The following is a 15,660-nucleotide window of genomic DNA, read 5'->3' as shown; positions in this document are numbered from 1 at the left end:
CTCCGTCACATCACTAAGAAATGTGAAAAAATTTTAATGGGCCTCATTAAGCACCCAATATAAAAACTGGAGAAAGGGGTTGGGGACATGGCTCAGCAGGTAAAAAAAAAAAAAAAAAAGCACTTGAGTGTGAGGACCTGGGTTCATATCCCTAAAGCCCCACAAAAGCTGGAGGGGGTGATAGACATCTGTAAGCCCAGAGCTCCTCTGGGGAGATAAGGAGTGAGAAAGGGAAACTTCCAGAAAGTTCACGGGCTAGCCAGTCTCAATCTCACATATGCCATGGAAAGACGAAAAAGAGATTCTGTCTCAAGCCAGGTGGAAGGTGAAGACTGACACTTGAGATTGTCCCTGGTTGACAGAGGTTTCTGTCCCGCCCGGTCCTTTCATCCCAAAGAAACACACAGAGGCCTACATTAATTATAAACCGATTGGCCTATTAGCTCAGGCTTCTTATTAACTCTTATATCTTACATCTTAACCCGTAATTCTTGTCTGTGTTAACCATGTGGCTTGGTGCCTTTATCACAGGGCATCTCATCTTGCTTCCTTTGCATCTGGGTGATGACTGCAGACTGAGCTTTCCTCTTCCCAGAATTCTCCTGTTTTTATCGCCCTGCCTCCACTTCCTACCTGGCTACTGGCCAATCAGTGTTTTATTAAAAGTAATACAAGTGACAGGATAAAAGACCATTGTCCCACAGCAGTCTCTGACCTCCACACCCATACTGCCACACCTGGGTTGCATTTGCACACACAAATGTGTATTACATAGTCCTTCACATAGTATACATACTTGCACATGCGCACATATAAAGAACAGTGTGTCGGCATGTGGAAATCAAGAAGCAATTTGTGGTCCAGGAGCCCTGATGCCACCTGTGACAGTCCCACCAGAGACCTGATCAGTATTTTATCAAGATCATCCATTGGATGATGTATTTACCGTTAAAGGTGGAGCAAGCGGTGTCGATTTCTGACATCTTTGTTCTCAGGGCAGCTGTGGTATCAGTAGTCTATGCAGTGGTGAATCTAATGTGCACCGGGGACCAGAACTGCAAAGCCTGCCCAGCCTCATTTCCCAAGTGCGGACACGGTGGCTCATAAACATTTGTGACTTTATCTAAGGCTATCCAACTATTCAATACTAGACTCCTAATAATGCTACTTTCTTCCTTATTACAAACTTTTTTTCATTTCTTATTTTATGTGTATGGGTGTTTTGCCTGCAAGTATGTCTGTGTATTACTTGTGTGCAGTGCTTGTGGAGACCAGAGAGGGCATCAGATCCCACAGATTGTTGTAAGCCTATAGTGATACTTTGTTTATGATCTAACAAATAAACCTTGCCTGAAGATCAGAGTGCAAAGCTAGCCACACTAGTCAGCCATAAAGGCTGGGCAGTGGTGGCCACATCTTTAATCCCAGCAGCCACACTAGCCAGCCATGGAGGCCACTGGGCAGTTGTGCATGCCTTTAGTACCAGCTCTAGAGAGGAATATGAGGCAGGATGAGACAGGAACTTGCTCTCCTTTCAGTCTGAAGGTTTCATAGAGGTAAGAGCTCTCTAGTGGTTGGCTGCTTTGTTTCTCTAATCTTTCAGCTTGGACCCCAATATCTGCCTCTGTGTTTTTATTAGTAGTGTTACATAAGCCACCATATGGATGCTGAGGACTAAACCCCAGCCATCTTGAAGAGCAGCCAGTGCTCATAACCTCTGAGTTATCTCTCCAGTCCTTCCTCTTTATTAAAACATTTAAAAAGTCGGTGTCATAATTTGGATAACTGTCCCCTAGTGGTGCCAATGCATGTTTCCAGCCTGTGCTGCTATTGGGAGATGCTGCAGCCTTTTTGGAACGCAGTTGCATGGTAGGTGACAGGGAAGGGGGGGGGGGGCAGTCTCCTTGTCTTCGCTGCTCAGCTGTCATCAGGAAAGCTGGCCTGTCTACCAATGCTTCTCCCGTGATAGACTGTGCTGCCAAAACCCAAAGAAAAAGGGCCAAGTGACCATGAACTGAAACCGCCAAATGCATGGTCCAAAAATCCAAAAATCTTTCTTCTTTGTAAGTTTGTTCTAAGTGTGATTTTAGATGATTACGTCTTGGGGTGACAGGGCCTTCTCAGGAAGCAAGCCACACAGACATCTGGGAAGCTGTATTCCAGGTAGAGGAACTAGGAAGCTGGTGTGTGTGTGTGTATGTGTGTGTGCCTGCACAAGCAGGTCCACTTCTGTGTGTGTGTGTGCTGAAGAGACAAGTTGTGTTTCTAAGCCCCTAACAAATACTGACCTTTCACAAGGAGAGACAGGAAATCAGAACTACAAGGTCTTGTTTCTCTTTTCCTTTGGTGCCTGGTATCAAAGCACACTAAGCACACACAGGCTAAGTACATATTCTGCAATTAAATTACTCTTAAAATACCTCCAACTTTTGTATTCTTACCATTATGATCCCCAAAGCATGTGTTCAAACAATGAGAACTATTAGGGCTGGAAATACTGCTCAGAGGTTAAATGCTTGCCTCTTTGTATGTGTAAAGAAAACAAAGCTATATTTCCATCTCCAGCACCCCCACAAGGACAACAACACCAAAACACAAAGTAAGAAACCCCCCAAATCCAAATTATTAAATTTAGAAGAGTTTGGAAGAATTATAAATTATAAATTCTGGAAAATGCAGAGACCATTACTAAGTAGAATTTGAATAATAAAATATTAACTAAGAGACAACTGATACCAAGGCCAAAGGTTGTAGCATTTTTGAGGGGAACAGAGGACACAGAATTATAGTTTAGGTCTACGGAACCAGGTTGTCCCTGAGCAGTACCTGTTAAGGCGAGCACAGGTGGGGTGTTTTTGGTTGTTTGTGGAGACAGTTAATTGACGAGGCATTCTGATTAGTTAGCTAGCTAGGTAAGTCCAGGCGAGAAATGCTGAAGGCACTGTGGACACTGTTTATAGCTGCTTACCCAGCTCTGCTGGACCGTTTTGTGTCTGGCTGTTAGCAGATGGGCAGTCCTCTCCCCGCATCTGGATTCCACTTCAGACAGGCAACCTTAGCTACATCTTTTTCTTTGTTTTTGGTACTGCCATGGCTCGTACACAGGGCCTCTCACCATGCCCAGTCTGGTTACTCAGTTTTTCATATAGCATGTTAATCTACTAGTCAATACCATGTATTGGGAATTGTGAAGGTAAGGAATCCCAATATTTTGAATCCCAAACTCATTATTTCTTTTTTCTTTTTAAAAATGTATATGTACATATAAATATATATATGTATATATGTATGTGTGTATATATGTATATAAATATATATGTATATATGTATGTGTGTATATATGTATGTGTGTATCTATGTATGTGCATATAAATATATATGTATGTATGTGTATATGTATGTATATATGTATGTGTGTATATATGTATGTGTATATAAATATATATGTATATATGTATGTGTATAAATATATATATGTATATGTATATAAATATATATGTATATATATGTATGTGTGTATATATGTATCTGTATATATGTATATATGTGTATATATGTATGTGTATATGAATATATATGTGTATATATGTATGTGTGTATGCATGTGTGCCATGATGCCCATGTGGAGGTCAGCAGAAGCTGTGTGAGTTGGGTCTCTTCTCCTATCTTTACATGGGTTCTGTGGCTTGAATTCTGGCTTCCAGGCATGCATAGCAAATGCCTCTACTTGATGAGCTGTCTCCCTGGCCCATTTTATTTCTTGAAACATTGTTTATAGAATTTTTATAATGCATACAATGGTATCAGCTTCCTAATGTTATTTATTCCCAAGAATGATTCAGTGCAAGTTGGGTGTCGTGATACAGACTTATAGTTCTAGTACTCAAGAAGCCTAGGCAGAAGGGTGGCAAGTTCCAGAACAGTCTGGGCTACACACACACACACACACAGAGAGAGAGAGAGAGAGAGAGAGAGAGAGAGAGAGAGAACAGACAACACTAGAAATGACTCCCTGCTGGCACAGGCAGGGCCCAAATACATATCAGCTCTAAGAAAGATGGACAGAAGAAACTGCATGTCCCTCTCTAGTGTTTCTGCTGGGTTCCAGGAAGTGGGGACCCCAACTTGTGACTTAGCGTCATAATTTCTGCTCTTGCTTTGGCAGCAGTGCCCTGGATTCCTTCGGTTATATCTCTATGCAGGCTGCTAAGGGTTAATTCTCATCCAGAAGCAGAATATTTTCTTCGTTGTTTTGGATCTCCAAACTTTAAGAAAAGGGGGATTTGGAAAAACATAAATTTCCTGAGAAGTCCAGTGGAAACATTACCAGTGAAGACTAGGGCAACAGAGGCTGGGGCAACATTTATGGGGAAGAGACGGCAAGACTAGAGGGCAGCGAGGAAACAGTTTGATCATTAGGACCTGCGGTCAGTGTAAGGATTCTGAGAAAAGGAGTGTCATGGGGAACACAGAGCCAAGGACGGAGGTTCTGAACATACTGGAGGATGCTGTGCTTCCAGTATATAGAAGATGCGGGTTGGGGGGTGGGGGAGGTTGAACCAAAGAGACTACAGGCAGATTATTGCAAACAACTAGGCGAAAGTGGGAACCCTGCAGGTGTGAGAAGCCTTTGGATTCTGATACATTTGAATGCAGACCAGTAGCATTTATAACACACGTGCGAGGAAGAAGAATCGGAGACTCGGGGCCAAAGTTGTTGAGTTGAGCCTGGGAGGAGGGGCTGGAGCGGAGAGAGGAGACTATGGAAAAGTGGCTTCTGCTAAGTTTGAGAAGGTTCTCACACAGCTGAGGGGTCATGCGTTACTGAGGTCCGATAAAAGAATGGGGTTCAGGAGAGACGTCTGACCTGCAGATAGAAAGAGGACCAGTAGCACACAGATGGCATTTATGGCCAGATTTTTACACCCTGTTCTATTTTAGATTACAGCTGTGCTCTTTGGGCAACTCAATTTATACTCATTTGTTCTCACGAAAAAGGTTGAAGAAATACTGTACTTATCCAAAGGCTGGAGCATTAAGGGGCGCTGGGCGTAAAAACACCTTGTAAACAATCAAGGGCTATTCAGACCGGAACACAATAGGTGTTGCAAAGTCCCGGGGATGAAGAAAGAACACCAGTTTGGTGATCCAGGCAGCGAGTCCTTATGCACTGCGCACAGAGAAATTTTGAGTAATTATGGAGGCGTATAAAGCCATGATAATCCTCTATATTTTACTGCAGCCCAGTCCTTACAAAACATACATACGCACGCACGCACACACACACACACCACACAGGTGTCCGAATTTGACAAGACTTTCACGTACGACATCTCTGAGCTGCACATCAGTTTTGCAAGGAGGAGATGACAGCGATACGGGAGGTAACTGAGATCTAAGAGGACAACTGACTTGTAGGACATCCGAGGAGCCGGTCAGAGCCACGTGAACAGCGGGATCCTCGTTCCGGAGACCAGCCTAAATAGGAACAAACCATTCCTCACTGAGAACATTCAGTAAAGGTTATAGGCGGCCTTAGTCTCACAACCTCCACCCCCACCGCTTCAGCAATCTTCCTTTCGCTTTCCGGTCCCCAGTGCCCCTCTCCGACGGGACAGCCCTTTACACCTCTCGCGAGACCGAGAGCGCGCGCTTCTAGTTGCCAGGGTAACAGCGTTCTTGGAGGCAGCGGGCTTGGGACCGCGGCTCCTTTCATCTGCACAGAGGTGGTGGTGGCGGGAAAGACCCGTCCCCTTCGAGGGAAAGTGGATGACGCTTGGATGTCAGCGGCGCCAATTAGTGCCTAGGCGTCTAGCCTTCGTCCCCACCGGGAAGGTGAGGGACCGCACGGACCACGGGCAGAGGTCGGTAGCTGTGCGGACGGGCGGAGTCCTGTCGGGCCTCCACTAGGGGCAGAGGGCGGACTTGGTGCCCAGGGACGCGGCCATCGCGGTGGGTGTGGCCTGTCCGCCCAGGCCATAGCAGGGCGTGGCTAACAGGGGCGTGGCTATGTCTGGGAGGGCCTGTGGAGTCTCAGGGAAATCACAGTCCCAGCTGGAAACCCTCTGCATTAGTCCATCTTTCTGAACCTTCTTGCCACCGAGGTCTAGAGAACTAGTCAGTAGCTTAGACTGTAAACGGCACATAGTCATGACGCAGAAAAAAGTGAAAATAGGAAGAGGGCTGGTAGACACTGGCCTGGAACTCCGCTTTTCCTATGATGGAAGAAACGTAAACCAAACCTCTGAACATCTGTCAGGCTGGAGAATATGAACAGGCTTTTCAGACAACCAGATTGGCAACAAATCAATCTAGGGAAACGGGTGGTTTTACCTCATCAGAGAAGATCATGTGCTAACTACATGAGCTGATCAAAAAAATGGTACAAAACATTGGCATGTATGAGCAGCTATTTGCCACCATTAGAACCTGGTCACACATCTACTTCACTGACTATTATAAGGTGTCTGATATTTTAATTTGATTCCTTTAATACCCTAAGAAAATGTGCATTGTGTATCTTTAAACGAGGAAATGTCTGGAACAAAAACTCTGTTCGTACCAGTTGCTCTTTTCACAGTAGACCCGCCTAAGAGTGATTACTAATAACCACACGACAGCAATATTAGGCTGACCTGAAATCTCCTCTGCCAAGGAAACGAATCCATTCCTTTTCAATGTTGCCATAAGCAAATGTTTAGGGCAAGGGCAGAAAGCGTCCGCATCCTTTGCATATCCTAAGAATGTGCTGTGGCCCAGTTGGCTAGTACTGTTTGTTCCCCCTGGAAGCTCTGGAGGTTTGTGGGCCTCCACAGACCACATGCTCTCAGCCCTTTGTCTTCCTCCCTCCTGCTAGGATGGTCAGATAAGCTCCGCTTACAAAGTTCAATGATTTTCCTAGTCTAGAGTCCCGGAATCTTCCAGTTCCTCCAAAACACAGTATAGTCAGATCTGTCCCAGAAATTATCCATTCCTTGGTACCAGCTTCTGTCTTAGTTACTTTCCTGTTACTCTGACAAAGAACCATGGCCAAGGCAACTTGTAAAAGAAAGCCTTCAATGGACTTACAGGCTCAGAAGGGGCGAGTCCATGACGGCAGAGCAAAGGGCATGGCAGCAGGAACAGCTGCGAGCCACGTCTTGGTCTGAAAGTAGAAGGCAGAGAGAGCTAAGAGGGAATGAAGAGAGTTTATTGAAACTTCAGAGGGTGCCCCCTCTCTCGCAAAACACCTCCTCCAATAAGGCTACGCCTCCTAATCTTTCCCAAACGTTTTTACTTTACTTTACTTGTGGACCAAGTAGTTCAACGGAAGAGCTTCTGGGGGTGTTCGCATTCAAATCACCATGATGCTTAGCACATCAGTGATTTCTTTGCCAACTATATATTACTTTTAGCAATAGCTTTTGCTTTTACCAAAATAATATGGCCCAAGTGTTAAACTGTGAAGTGGAATAGAGAAGTTCCCGGTCACAGCCTCTGGAGGCAGCCATCTTGAACTCTTAATTAGCTCTTGTTTTGGCTTTTATCAATTTTTGGATATCCTCTCCAATTTCCTATTATAATAGATTCTTCTACACCCGTCCTTTTGGATACTGTTCCCCACCCCCATACACTCAGTGAAGGCATGATATTGGTTAAATCCATACTCAGTACTCATATAACTAAGCACACACTGTTTGGTTGCTTTCTTGTACAGCTCTTCATTTTTCATGTGGGATTTCTGTGTGACAAGTGGTTCCTTAAACACACAATACATCTATAAGCTTCCAGAACAAAGGTCTTTATTCTGACTTCTTTTCCAGATGGTGAAATACACAGACAGTCTGTGTCAATTACATTTTCTGTGAACCATGATTTATTTAATTTGATATGCTTGGGAGGGAACATAATAGTAACAGAGCAGATTTTGAAGCAAATGGAAAGATTTCTGGGGTCTTTTAACTGATCCATGACACGGCTGGGTCCCTGTGCCCTGGCCTTTTTTGGATGTGTATCGTATTGGCTCTGCCACATGCTTCACTCCCCACTCCTCTCAGGCTGCAGTAAGTCCCCCTTGACAGGATGCTAAGGGCATGGAGAAGACATTTGGCCTTTTAGTGACTTATGCTTTTCGGTGGTGACGTGACGGGGCCAGGGTGATCCATCATCCCACAGTAACCATGTCAGGCCCTTCCTGAGCGAGCCCCGGCCCTTTTACACCGTGTGAATAATGTTGACATCAATGCCTTTCAGTTGCTGAGTGGGAAGGGTTGGCCAACTGTTCTCTGCAGTCAGCAGCAGTGGCACACGGGGCAGCTGGAGGCCAGGCCATGTCATTCCTCAGTGAGTCCAAGAGCAGCTTCAGCTCGTCAATGTCGGAGCTTCCTTCGGGGTGCCGAGCCTCTTTGGACTCTGAGTCTGAGGCTCACAAACTGAATGAAAGGCAGTTTTGTAGGATGAGGAGGGACACTGCAGTCTTTGTGCCTACATATTCATTCATATTTGAGTGGGATTTTCAGTTTCTTCTGATTTCCAGCATGATATTGTTCCCCTATCCCCAGCGGATCTGTAAGGGTCGTTATCAAGGGCATGGTTTGGAAGGGTCTATCCACAGTGTTTGTCTTCTCCCACTAGTTCAAGCCGTTCTGCCCAGTGTGAGCTAGTCTCACTTCCAGACTTCGCACTAGACACACAGTGGCGATGATGAAGACAGCCTGTGGAGAGTCTCATGCAAAGTGGTTAAGGAGGCAGTTGACAAAGCACAACCAGATAAAGCAAGTCTGTCCTGTAATAAAGGCTGCAGGTTCTGTTCCCTTGTGTCGGTCAGAAGCAAAACTGTGGACTTCAGGAGGGGAGGGCTGATTAAATGAGGGCTGTGCTGTGGAGGAAAGCGCTCCAAAAAATGTGACCTATCTGGAGCAGGAAGGCTGGAAGGAGGCAGGCTGGAGGCCTTAGCAAGTCCTTATGATGCGGGGGGTTAGGGTTAGAGAGGTGTCCTTGGAGTGTTCTCCTGCGGAAGAGCAAGGTAGCACATTTTTGTTTTTGTTTTCCTGCATCAAGACAGTGAGACAGCATTCACATCTGCATCCTGCTTTAACTGCTGTTGGTACCTGATGCATAATCCATGTACTAAGATTCTCTTGATGACACTGAGGAGCGCTTGCTTAAGTATGTGACTGTGGTAGTGAATATGTTCTGAGTCATTGTCTGGAAGCCTAGACTGATCAAGGAGACATTTAGACCTCTAAATCACTCTTAATTCTTTTGGCTTGGTTTAGGATGTCAATGGATATTATAAAGGGAAACCTAGATGGAATTTCAAAACCAGCCTCAAGTTCACGATCACGTCCTGGCAGCAGAAGTTCCAATGCTTCTCTGGAGGTGCTCTCGCCAGAACCAGGGGCCTTCAAGGTAATCTTTCATTTGGAAAGGAATCGAGCTCTCTGCCACAACAATTGAGGAGACCAAGGTTGACTCCCATTTTGTCTTCAGACGGTATTCACAGGTTCCTGACTTTTCCGTAGATTGTTCAGGATGTGCATGCTACGTTCTTTTCTCCTCCTCCCCACTACCTTCTTTATTTTGGGGTATGCTTTCTTAAAATCTGTGTTAAACTTTGTTGTGTGTTGTTTGGCTTCATAAGGAAACTTTGTATTCCAGTATCTAATATACACCCACTGATATTTACTATGAAAATGGCTCAGTATTTAAAAATAGATGGTTCAGGTAAACTGCTTGCCACGTACTGTGAGAACCTTAGCTTGAGCCCCCAGAACCACATAAATCTGGGTGTGCCAGTGTACATCGGTATGTCCAGTGTGTCTGTGGTGAGGTGGGGGCGTGTTGGAGACAGGAGAACTCCCCAAAGCTTTTGGCTTGCTAACTTGCTGGCCACAGTGCCTAACAACAGAGACCCTGTGTTATGAAGAGACCCTGTGTTATGAAGAGACCCTGTGTTATGAAGAGACCCTGTGTTGCGCACTTGTCCATTTATTCTTAGAGTCCCTTTTACCTTGAGAGTGGTCCTAGGGCTGCCCATCGCTGTGGTGGCGTATCCCACATGTGGGTCCCTCCCAGCGGCTGAGGCTGGGGGGCTGGAGTAGACGGCTCCCCTCTGTGGAGAGAGTTTCTTTGAGAACTCAGCTCTTTCTGGGTGTGTTCACCTCACTGTGCCTCCCTTTGTCTTCGGTGGATTTTGGAGGTTTGCAACTGATTTCTCTTGACCCATCTGAGAATGTCCCTTTTTGCCCTCTCTCAGGAAAGCATGGCGGGGCCAAACTGCTATTTTCACAGTGAAGTTTGCTGAAGCGCAAAGGGGAGTGGAAATAAAATAGGAGAGTGAGATTCACCCAGCATGTGCGTCTCATTAGAAGACTCTCATTAGAAACAGATCTCATTCACAATTTAGAACCACTTCTGAGTCCTTCGGCTTGCTCAGCAGCAGGCCAGGGGACGGGGCTGCTGCTGTGGACAGCGGGGAGCAGTGCTCCTGGCTCCCGAACAAGGCTCTTTGGGGCCAGTCTCAACTCTTCCCCAATATTACTTAAGATGGGGGGGCAATGGTATCAATTTAATTTTCAGTGAAGTTGCACTTCATTAACGTTTCTAGAACTCCAGTGCTGGTGTGGGTATTTACACATCTCCATAGGGCTTTCATTAATGTTAAAGGCTACGATATGTGAAGTTTTAAGAAAACATATTATCCTTTTAAGTGTCTTTGAGTGTGAGCATTGTAATTTGGAAATTCTTTTGTTGAAATTATTTTCAGATTGACATGGTCAACAAGTTGAATTCTAATAAGGAGGGCCATTCATCCAGCAGTAGTGTGGAAGGAAGAAGAAATAGTCATGACTGTAAGTGGGCAGATGACTCTGAGCGCACAGACCCAGCCAGAGAGGGCTCAGATGAAGACCTGGACTTGGCTCAACCGATGGTCCCCGAGCCTTCAGGTGTGGTGATCCCTGGTTGATTGGCTGATGATAATTGCAGATACTGTATTTAAAATATTAGAACTATACTTTTTCAGCTAAGTATAAGCAATAAGCCAAAAAGGAAACATACTTTTGGTAAGAAATTAATCATGTTTTTAGTCTTTGAATACATTTAGAAATATAGCAAAACATGTTACTTGATAAGATTATTATTTTGCTCATATTACATTCATTAAGGGGGAGTATTTCTGTATTGCATGGCGTGGTTCACGGGTTGGTTTTGATGGCTAATGTTGCAGAATGAGATGTGTTAGGCCATTTCTAAGTACCCGTTAAGGGTACTCCCAGTGATGGTGACTGATCCTGATGTCTTAGGAGCTCTTTTTCTCATGATATTGAACTAATTCTGGTCGGACTGAGTTAGAACAGCAGTTCTCAGTTGTGAGCTGCAGACCTCTGGGGATGTGGGTGTCTCCGAGACTCTCGCAGAGACCCTGGGAGGTGAACACTATTTTAATCCCACACTGAGGTGCCACCTGCATTTTGGCCTCCTGCCCTGGTAAAACGCTCTGGGAGTGATGATCCAGAAGTAATGGTGAGTTGGCTGCTTGGGCTGAACTGCCACTCCAGAACCTGGCACCAAACTGTACGGGGCTGCAGTTGTTACACAGCTAACGGGGTTGTGCCCAGCATCTCTTTATATATTTTTTCATATTGTGTGAGTTTGTTCAAAATATGACCTGGCATATGAACTAACTATGGACCGTGAGCCTGAGAATGCCAGGACTGGTAGCTGGGAATTAAACTAGAAGCTATTGTATTTGAAGTTTGCAAACAGCATCATCTTAGTAACCTCTTTATTAGGTTGATGTTCTCTTTTTCTCTTAAAAAGGTAGAGATGTACGTTATAGGCAAACATCACTGACTCTGGGCTCTCACTTAGCATGACGCTCCTTTTCAAATGATCTGACCTGGAAGTCCTAAGACTTAGTACTGGAGTTTGTCAGTTTTCACAGGGGGTAACTGAGGGGGTAGCTGGTAGCTAAGTGCTCACACTATGGAGTCAGACACATGTGGGTGGAGCTTACTGTTTGTTTACTAGTTAGAACACTTTGAATATGCATGTAATTCAGATACAAATTTGCCTCAGTTTACTAATCAAAAGGAAGAGAGAATGCATTGGGCTGCATGAGCCTGGCCAGGGCATATGAGTAAATCACTTTGCATTGTGCCCATTGGGCAAGTCTACCCATGACAGGTGCTGTGATTATCATTAGTTGTTATGTTGTCAGTTAAGCCCTGAATGAGAAAACCTCTAAAGTCCTTCATTTCAAATAAGATATCACCTGTTATCGTCTTGTCACAAACATCTTTTTATTTTATTTATTTATTTTTTTGGTTTTTTGAGACAGGGTTTCTCTGTGACTTTGGAGCCTGTCCTGGAACTAGCTCTGTAGACCAGGTTGGTCTCGAACTCACAGAGATCCGCCTGCCTCTGCCTCCCGAGTGCTGGGATTAAAGGTGTGCGCCACCACCACCCGGCTGTCACAAACATCTTTATGTGATTCAGAAAACCAAAGAGAGAGAGAGAGAGAGAGCGAGAGAGAGCAGAAAAAGGCATGTGTGTGGATGTGGAATCAGTGTGTTTACCCACTCTGTGTGAATACCTACCCAGCGTGACCTGCCCTCTACTGGAGTTCTCTGGTACCTGTCTCCTCTTTCAGTTAGTCTGAAACAGTTTAAAAGAGCGTCCATGTCTCAGTCTTTACTTTGGATTTTGCAGGTTTGGATATAAACAATCTCGCAGGATGGAGGAGAAACAACTTGGGTCTTAAAATCATAAGAGAACCACTTCTGTGCCCAGCGCCATAACTTACTACCCCTTTAAAGGGTCCTGCGGTCCCACTGTAGAACAGAGATAAATGTCTGCCTCTCAGTGTGATCGGACGGTTATATGAGAAGACTCTCAAGAAATCACTTTGTCCATGAAGTTTGTACTTGATACTAAATGTATTAGGTGTTACCATTGGCCAATGGTATTGGTTGAATGAAAGAACAAGAAGTAAAATCAAAGCAAAGCTTTGCTGTTTTATCAAACCTCACATCGATTTCTCCCTTTAACACAATGCAGATGATTCCAAGCTGGAAGAGCCAGATGCTCAGCTCCTAAACGCTATTCGTAAGATGCACAGACTGGATAAGATACTGGCCAAAAGACAAAGCAGAGAGAAGGAAGTTAAAAAGCAAGGTGCAGAAATGAGGATTAAGCTGTGGGAAGAACTCAAGATGAGAACTGTAAGTCAGTTTCCTCGAATAGTAAGAAAAGTGTGGCCTGTGGTGGTGGTGATGTGGTTCTGCCTTATTGATATGTTTCGCAAAAGTGGTCGCAGTGTGAGTGTGTGTGTGTGTGTGTGTGTGTGCGCGCGCGCATGTGTGTGTGTTGGGATGGATATTTTCTGGAGCCAGAGAGGATAATTGAGCTGTGACATTTCAGCCTTCTGACACACTCATTACCTGTGGGCAAGCCCAGCAAACCTCTCTTGCTAGCATCTGAGTAGGAAGGGATGTGATGACGATTTTTATCAAAGATGTATATCTGCTTTTTCTCTTTTGAGTTTATAGTTTGGAGAGAAATAGACAAGCACTCACAAAACATTAAGTCATTATTGGTGTTGTTGATTAAGTCACCCTTTGGGACAAATGAGTCGCAGGGCTCACTACATAACGTGCTGCCCAGACTCTCCTGAGAAGTTACAAATGGCCTCAGCCTGGGTTGGGCTCCATTTGCCTCCCTGTTGCCGCATTTCTGGAGCCTGATTTCAACTTAATGTGGCCTTTGCTGGTCTCTTGTTCTCCATAGCATCAAGAGGTTGCGGATGAACAAATGTTGGCACAGTCTCAGAGCCACTGACTCAGAGGAGAGCAACTGTGAGAAAGGGATTCTGTGTAGCACACGGCCCTTGCTGACAGCCATCCTTGCCACAGGCTAACCTCAGAGGAAGCTCCCTAAGCAGTAAGAGTCAGAATGGAGTGAGCAGGGATACGTTTATGGGCCTCCTGGGAAGACCATCTGGGTGAGCAGAGAAACTGCTGTCAAATTTAAACAAGAGGATGATTTTATATAATTTAGCAGAAAAAGTGAGTCTGTTTTCTGCTGAAACACAAAACAAATTTTAATTTGTATAAAACTAAGAATTACAATTAGAAGCATAATAAAACATGAGGACAATTTTGAAATTTCAGTTTGGTGGGATACCTGTGGATAACTCAATACACACACACACACACACACACACACACACACACACACACGTAACTCAATATATATTTGTATGTATCTATGCATCTCTCTCTCTATATATAGACACACACGTATACACATATATGAAGATACTTTAAACTATAACACTATGTATGTAAGTTCTTTTCTGGAATTTTGGAGAAACAGGAAATTGTAGCAGATTTCCTAGGCAAAGGAATGCAAATGAATGACCCCTCTGTGTATATACCCAATTGAGAACTGGGTTGAAATAAGAACGGACAGGTATTTTTACCTTTCTTTTTCATATTTAAACTTAAACTCTTCTTCCATCAGTCTGCAAAAAGTACTGAAGACTTGGAAAATGTCAAGGAGTTGGAAAACACGAAAAAGTTTTTGTGTTTGACTTCGGAATCTGCAGGAACAGCTGGTAAGCAGAGGGAGACCGCTAAGCCCTCTTATCCCAGGTTGGCGTGTGCTGCCCCTTTTCTCTGTGAGTTGGCGCATTTCAGAGGAAGAGATGATCGCATTAGATAGGACTGGAGGGAAGTGTCTGAGGGTAGGTTTGTTTTAGTGTTTTCAGGGGAGAGAGGGAGAGGGCAGAGGAAACACTGAAGCCAGCCCAGGATGTCTTTGCATTCATTTCCTGTCCTCTTAGATCCTCTAGATGCTACTTCATAACCTCAGTCCTCTCCCTGCTGAGGTCTTGTAAGCAGATGTTTCTTTCCCGCTCACCAGTTCTCAAATAACCAACTCAGAGGTTGAACATGAATTATAAATGCTCAGCCAATAGCTGAGGCTTATTCCTAACTAGCTCTTATTCTTTAAGTTAACCCATATTCTTATTTACACTTTGCCACATGATGGCACCTTTATTAGTATAACACATTCATCTCCTGCTCCCTCTGTGTCTGGCTGGAGAGACTCCTCTGACTCCCATCATTGTTAGTTTGGTCACCCCACCGATACTTCCTGCCTGGCTACTGGCCAATTAGCATTTTATTAAACAAATTTGAGTGGCAAATCTTTTAAGTGTACAGCAAGGTCTCACCAGAGATCTCTCAGTCCTGTGCAACCCCCGTGTAAAAATCTATTGCTGGTTTGCCTATTTCTTGTTATCTCACAGCCCTACCTTTAGAGGCCAGCTAGTTTGCTTCTTTCTTTCTTTGATTTTTTTTGTTTCCCTGTCTCTCCTATCCTTCCTCCTTTTCTCCCTTCTTTTACAGCAGGATTGTTTCAGACTCCCCTTCCACATGTCACATATGTGATACTCCAGTTTTGTGTGGGTAGGGCTGCTCTAAGCAGGGCCTCTGAGTTCTGTGAGAAGGCTGGGTTCCTTTTGTCCTTACAAAGGGAATGTTTAACATTTCAGAACCGAAATGCCTGATTCAGGCTCCTGCAAGAGTTCTGGTGGAGGTGTGGTTTGAGGGAGAAAGTCTCTTCACACTTGCTCCTTTCTGGGTCCAGCACTGAGAGCTCAGAACCTTGAAT

At 44.6% G+C, this 15,660-nt stretch overlaps 1 protein-coding gene across 1 annotated transcript in view; it reads left to right on the top strand.

Moving 5' to 3' along the window:
• The first annotated feature begins 9,258 nt into the window (after positions 1-9,258).
• Fsip1 (fibrous sheath interacting protein 1) overlaps positions 9,259-15,660 on the top strand; it is a 111,881-nt gene continuing 105,479 nt past the window's right edge. The window contains exons 1-4 of the mRNA XM_041679212.1: positions 9,259-9,390; positions 10,748-10,928; positions 13,042-13,205; positions 14,506-14,599. Of these exons, the coding sequence (XP_041535146.1) occupies positions 9,259-9,390; positions 10,748-10,928; positions 13,042-13,205; positions 14,506-14,599 (571 nt within the window). The remainder of the gene's footprint in view (positions 9,391-10,747; positions 10,929-13,041; positions 13,206-14,505; positions 14,600-15,660) is intronic.

The sequence above is a fragment of the Microtus oregoni genome, unplaced genomic scaffold (genome assembly GCF_018167655.1).
Source record: "Microtus oregoni isolate MIOR12 unplaced genomic scaffold, Mior012 000031F_ref0000149, whole genome shotgun sequence".
Classification (NCBI taxonomy): Eukaryota; Metazoa; Chordata; class Mammalia; order Rodentia; family Cricetidae; genus Microtus; species Microtus oregoni.
Note: the sequence above shows the minus strand (reverse complement) of the source record. Positions and strands in the feature narration are given on the sequence as shown.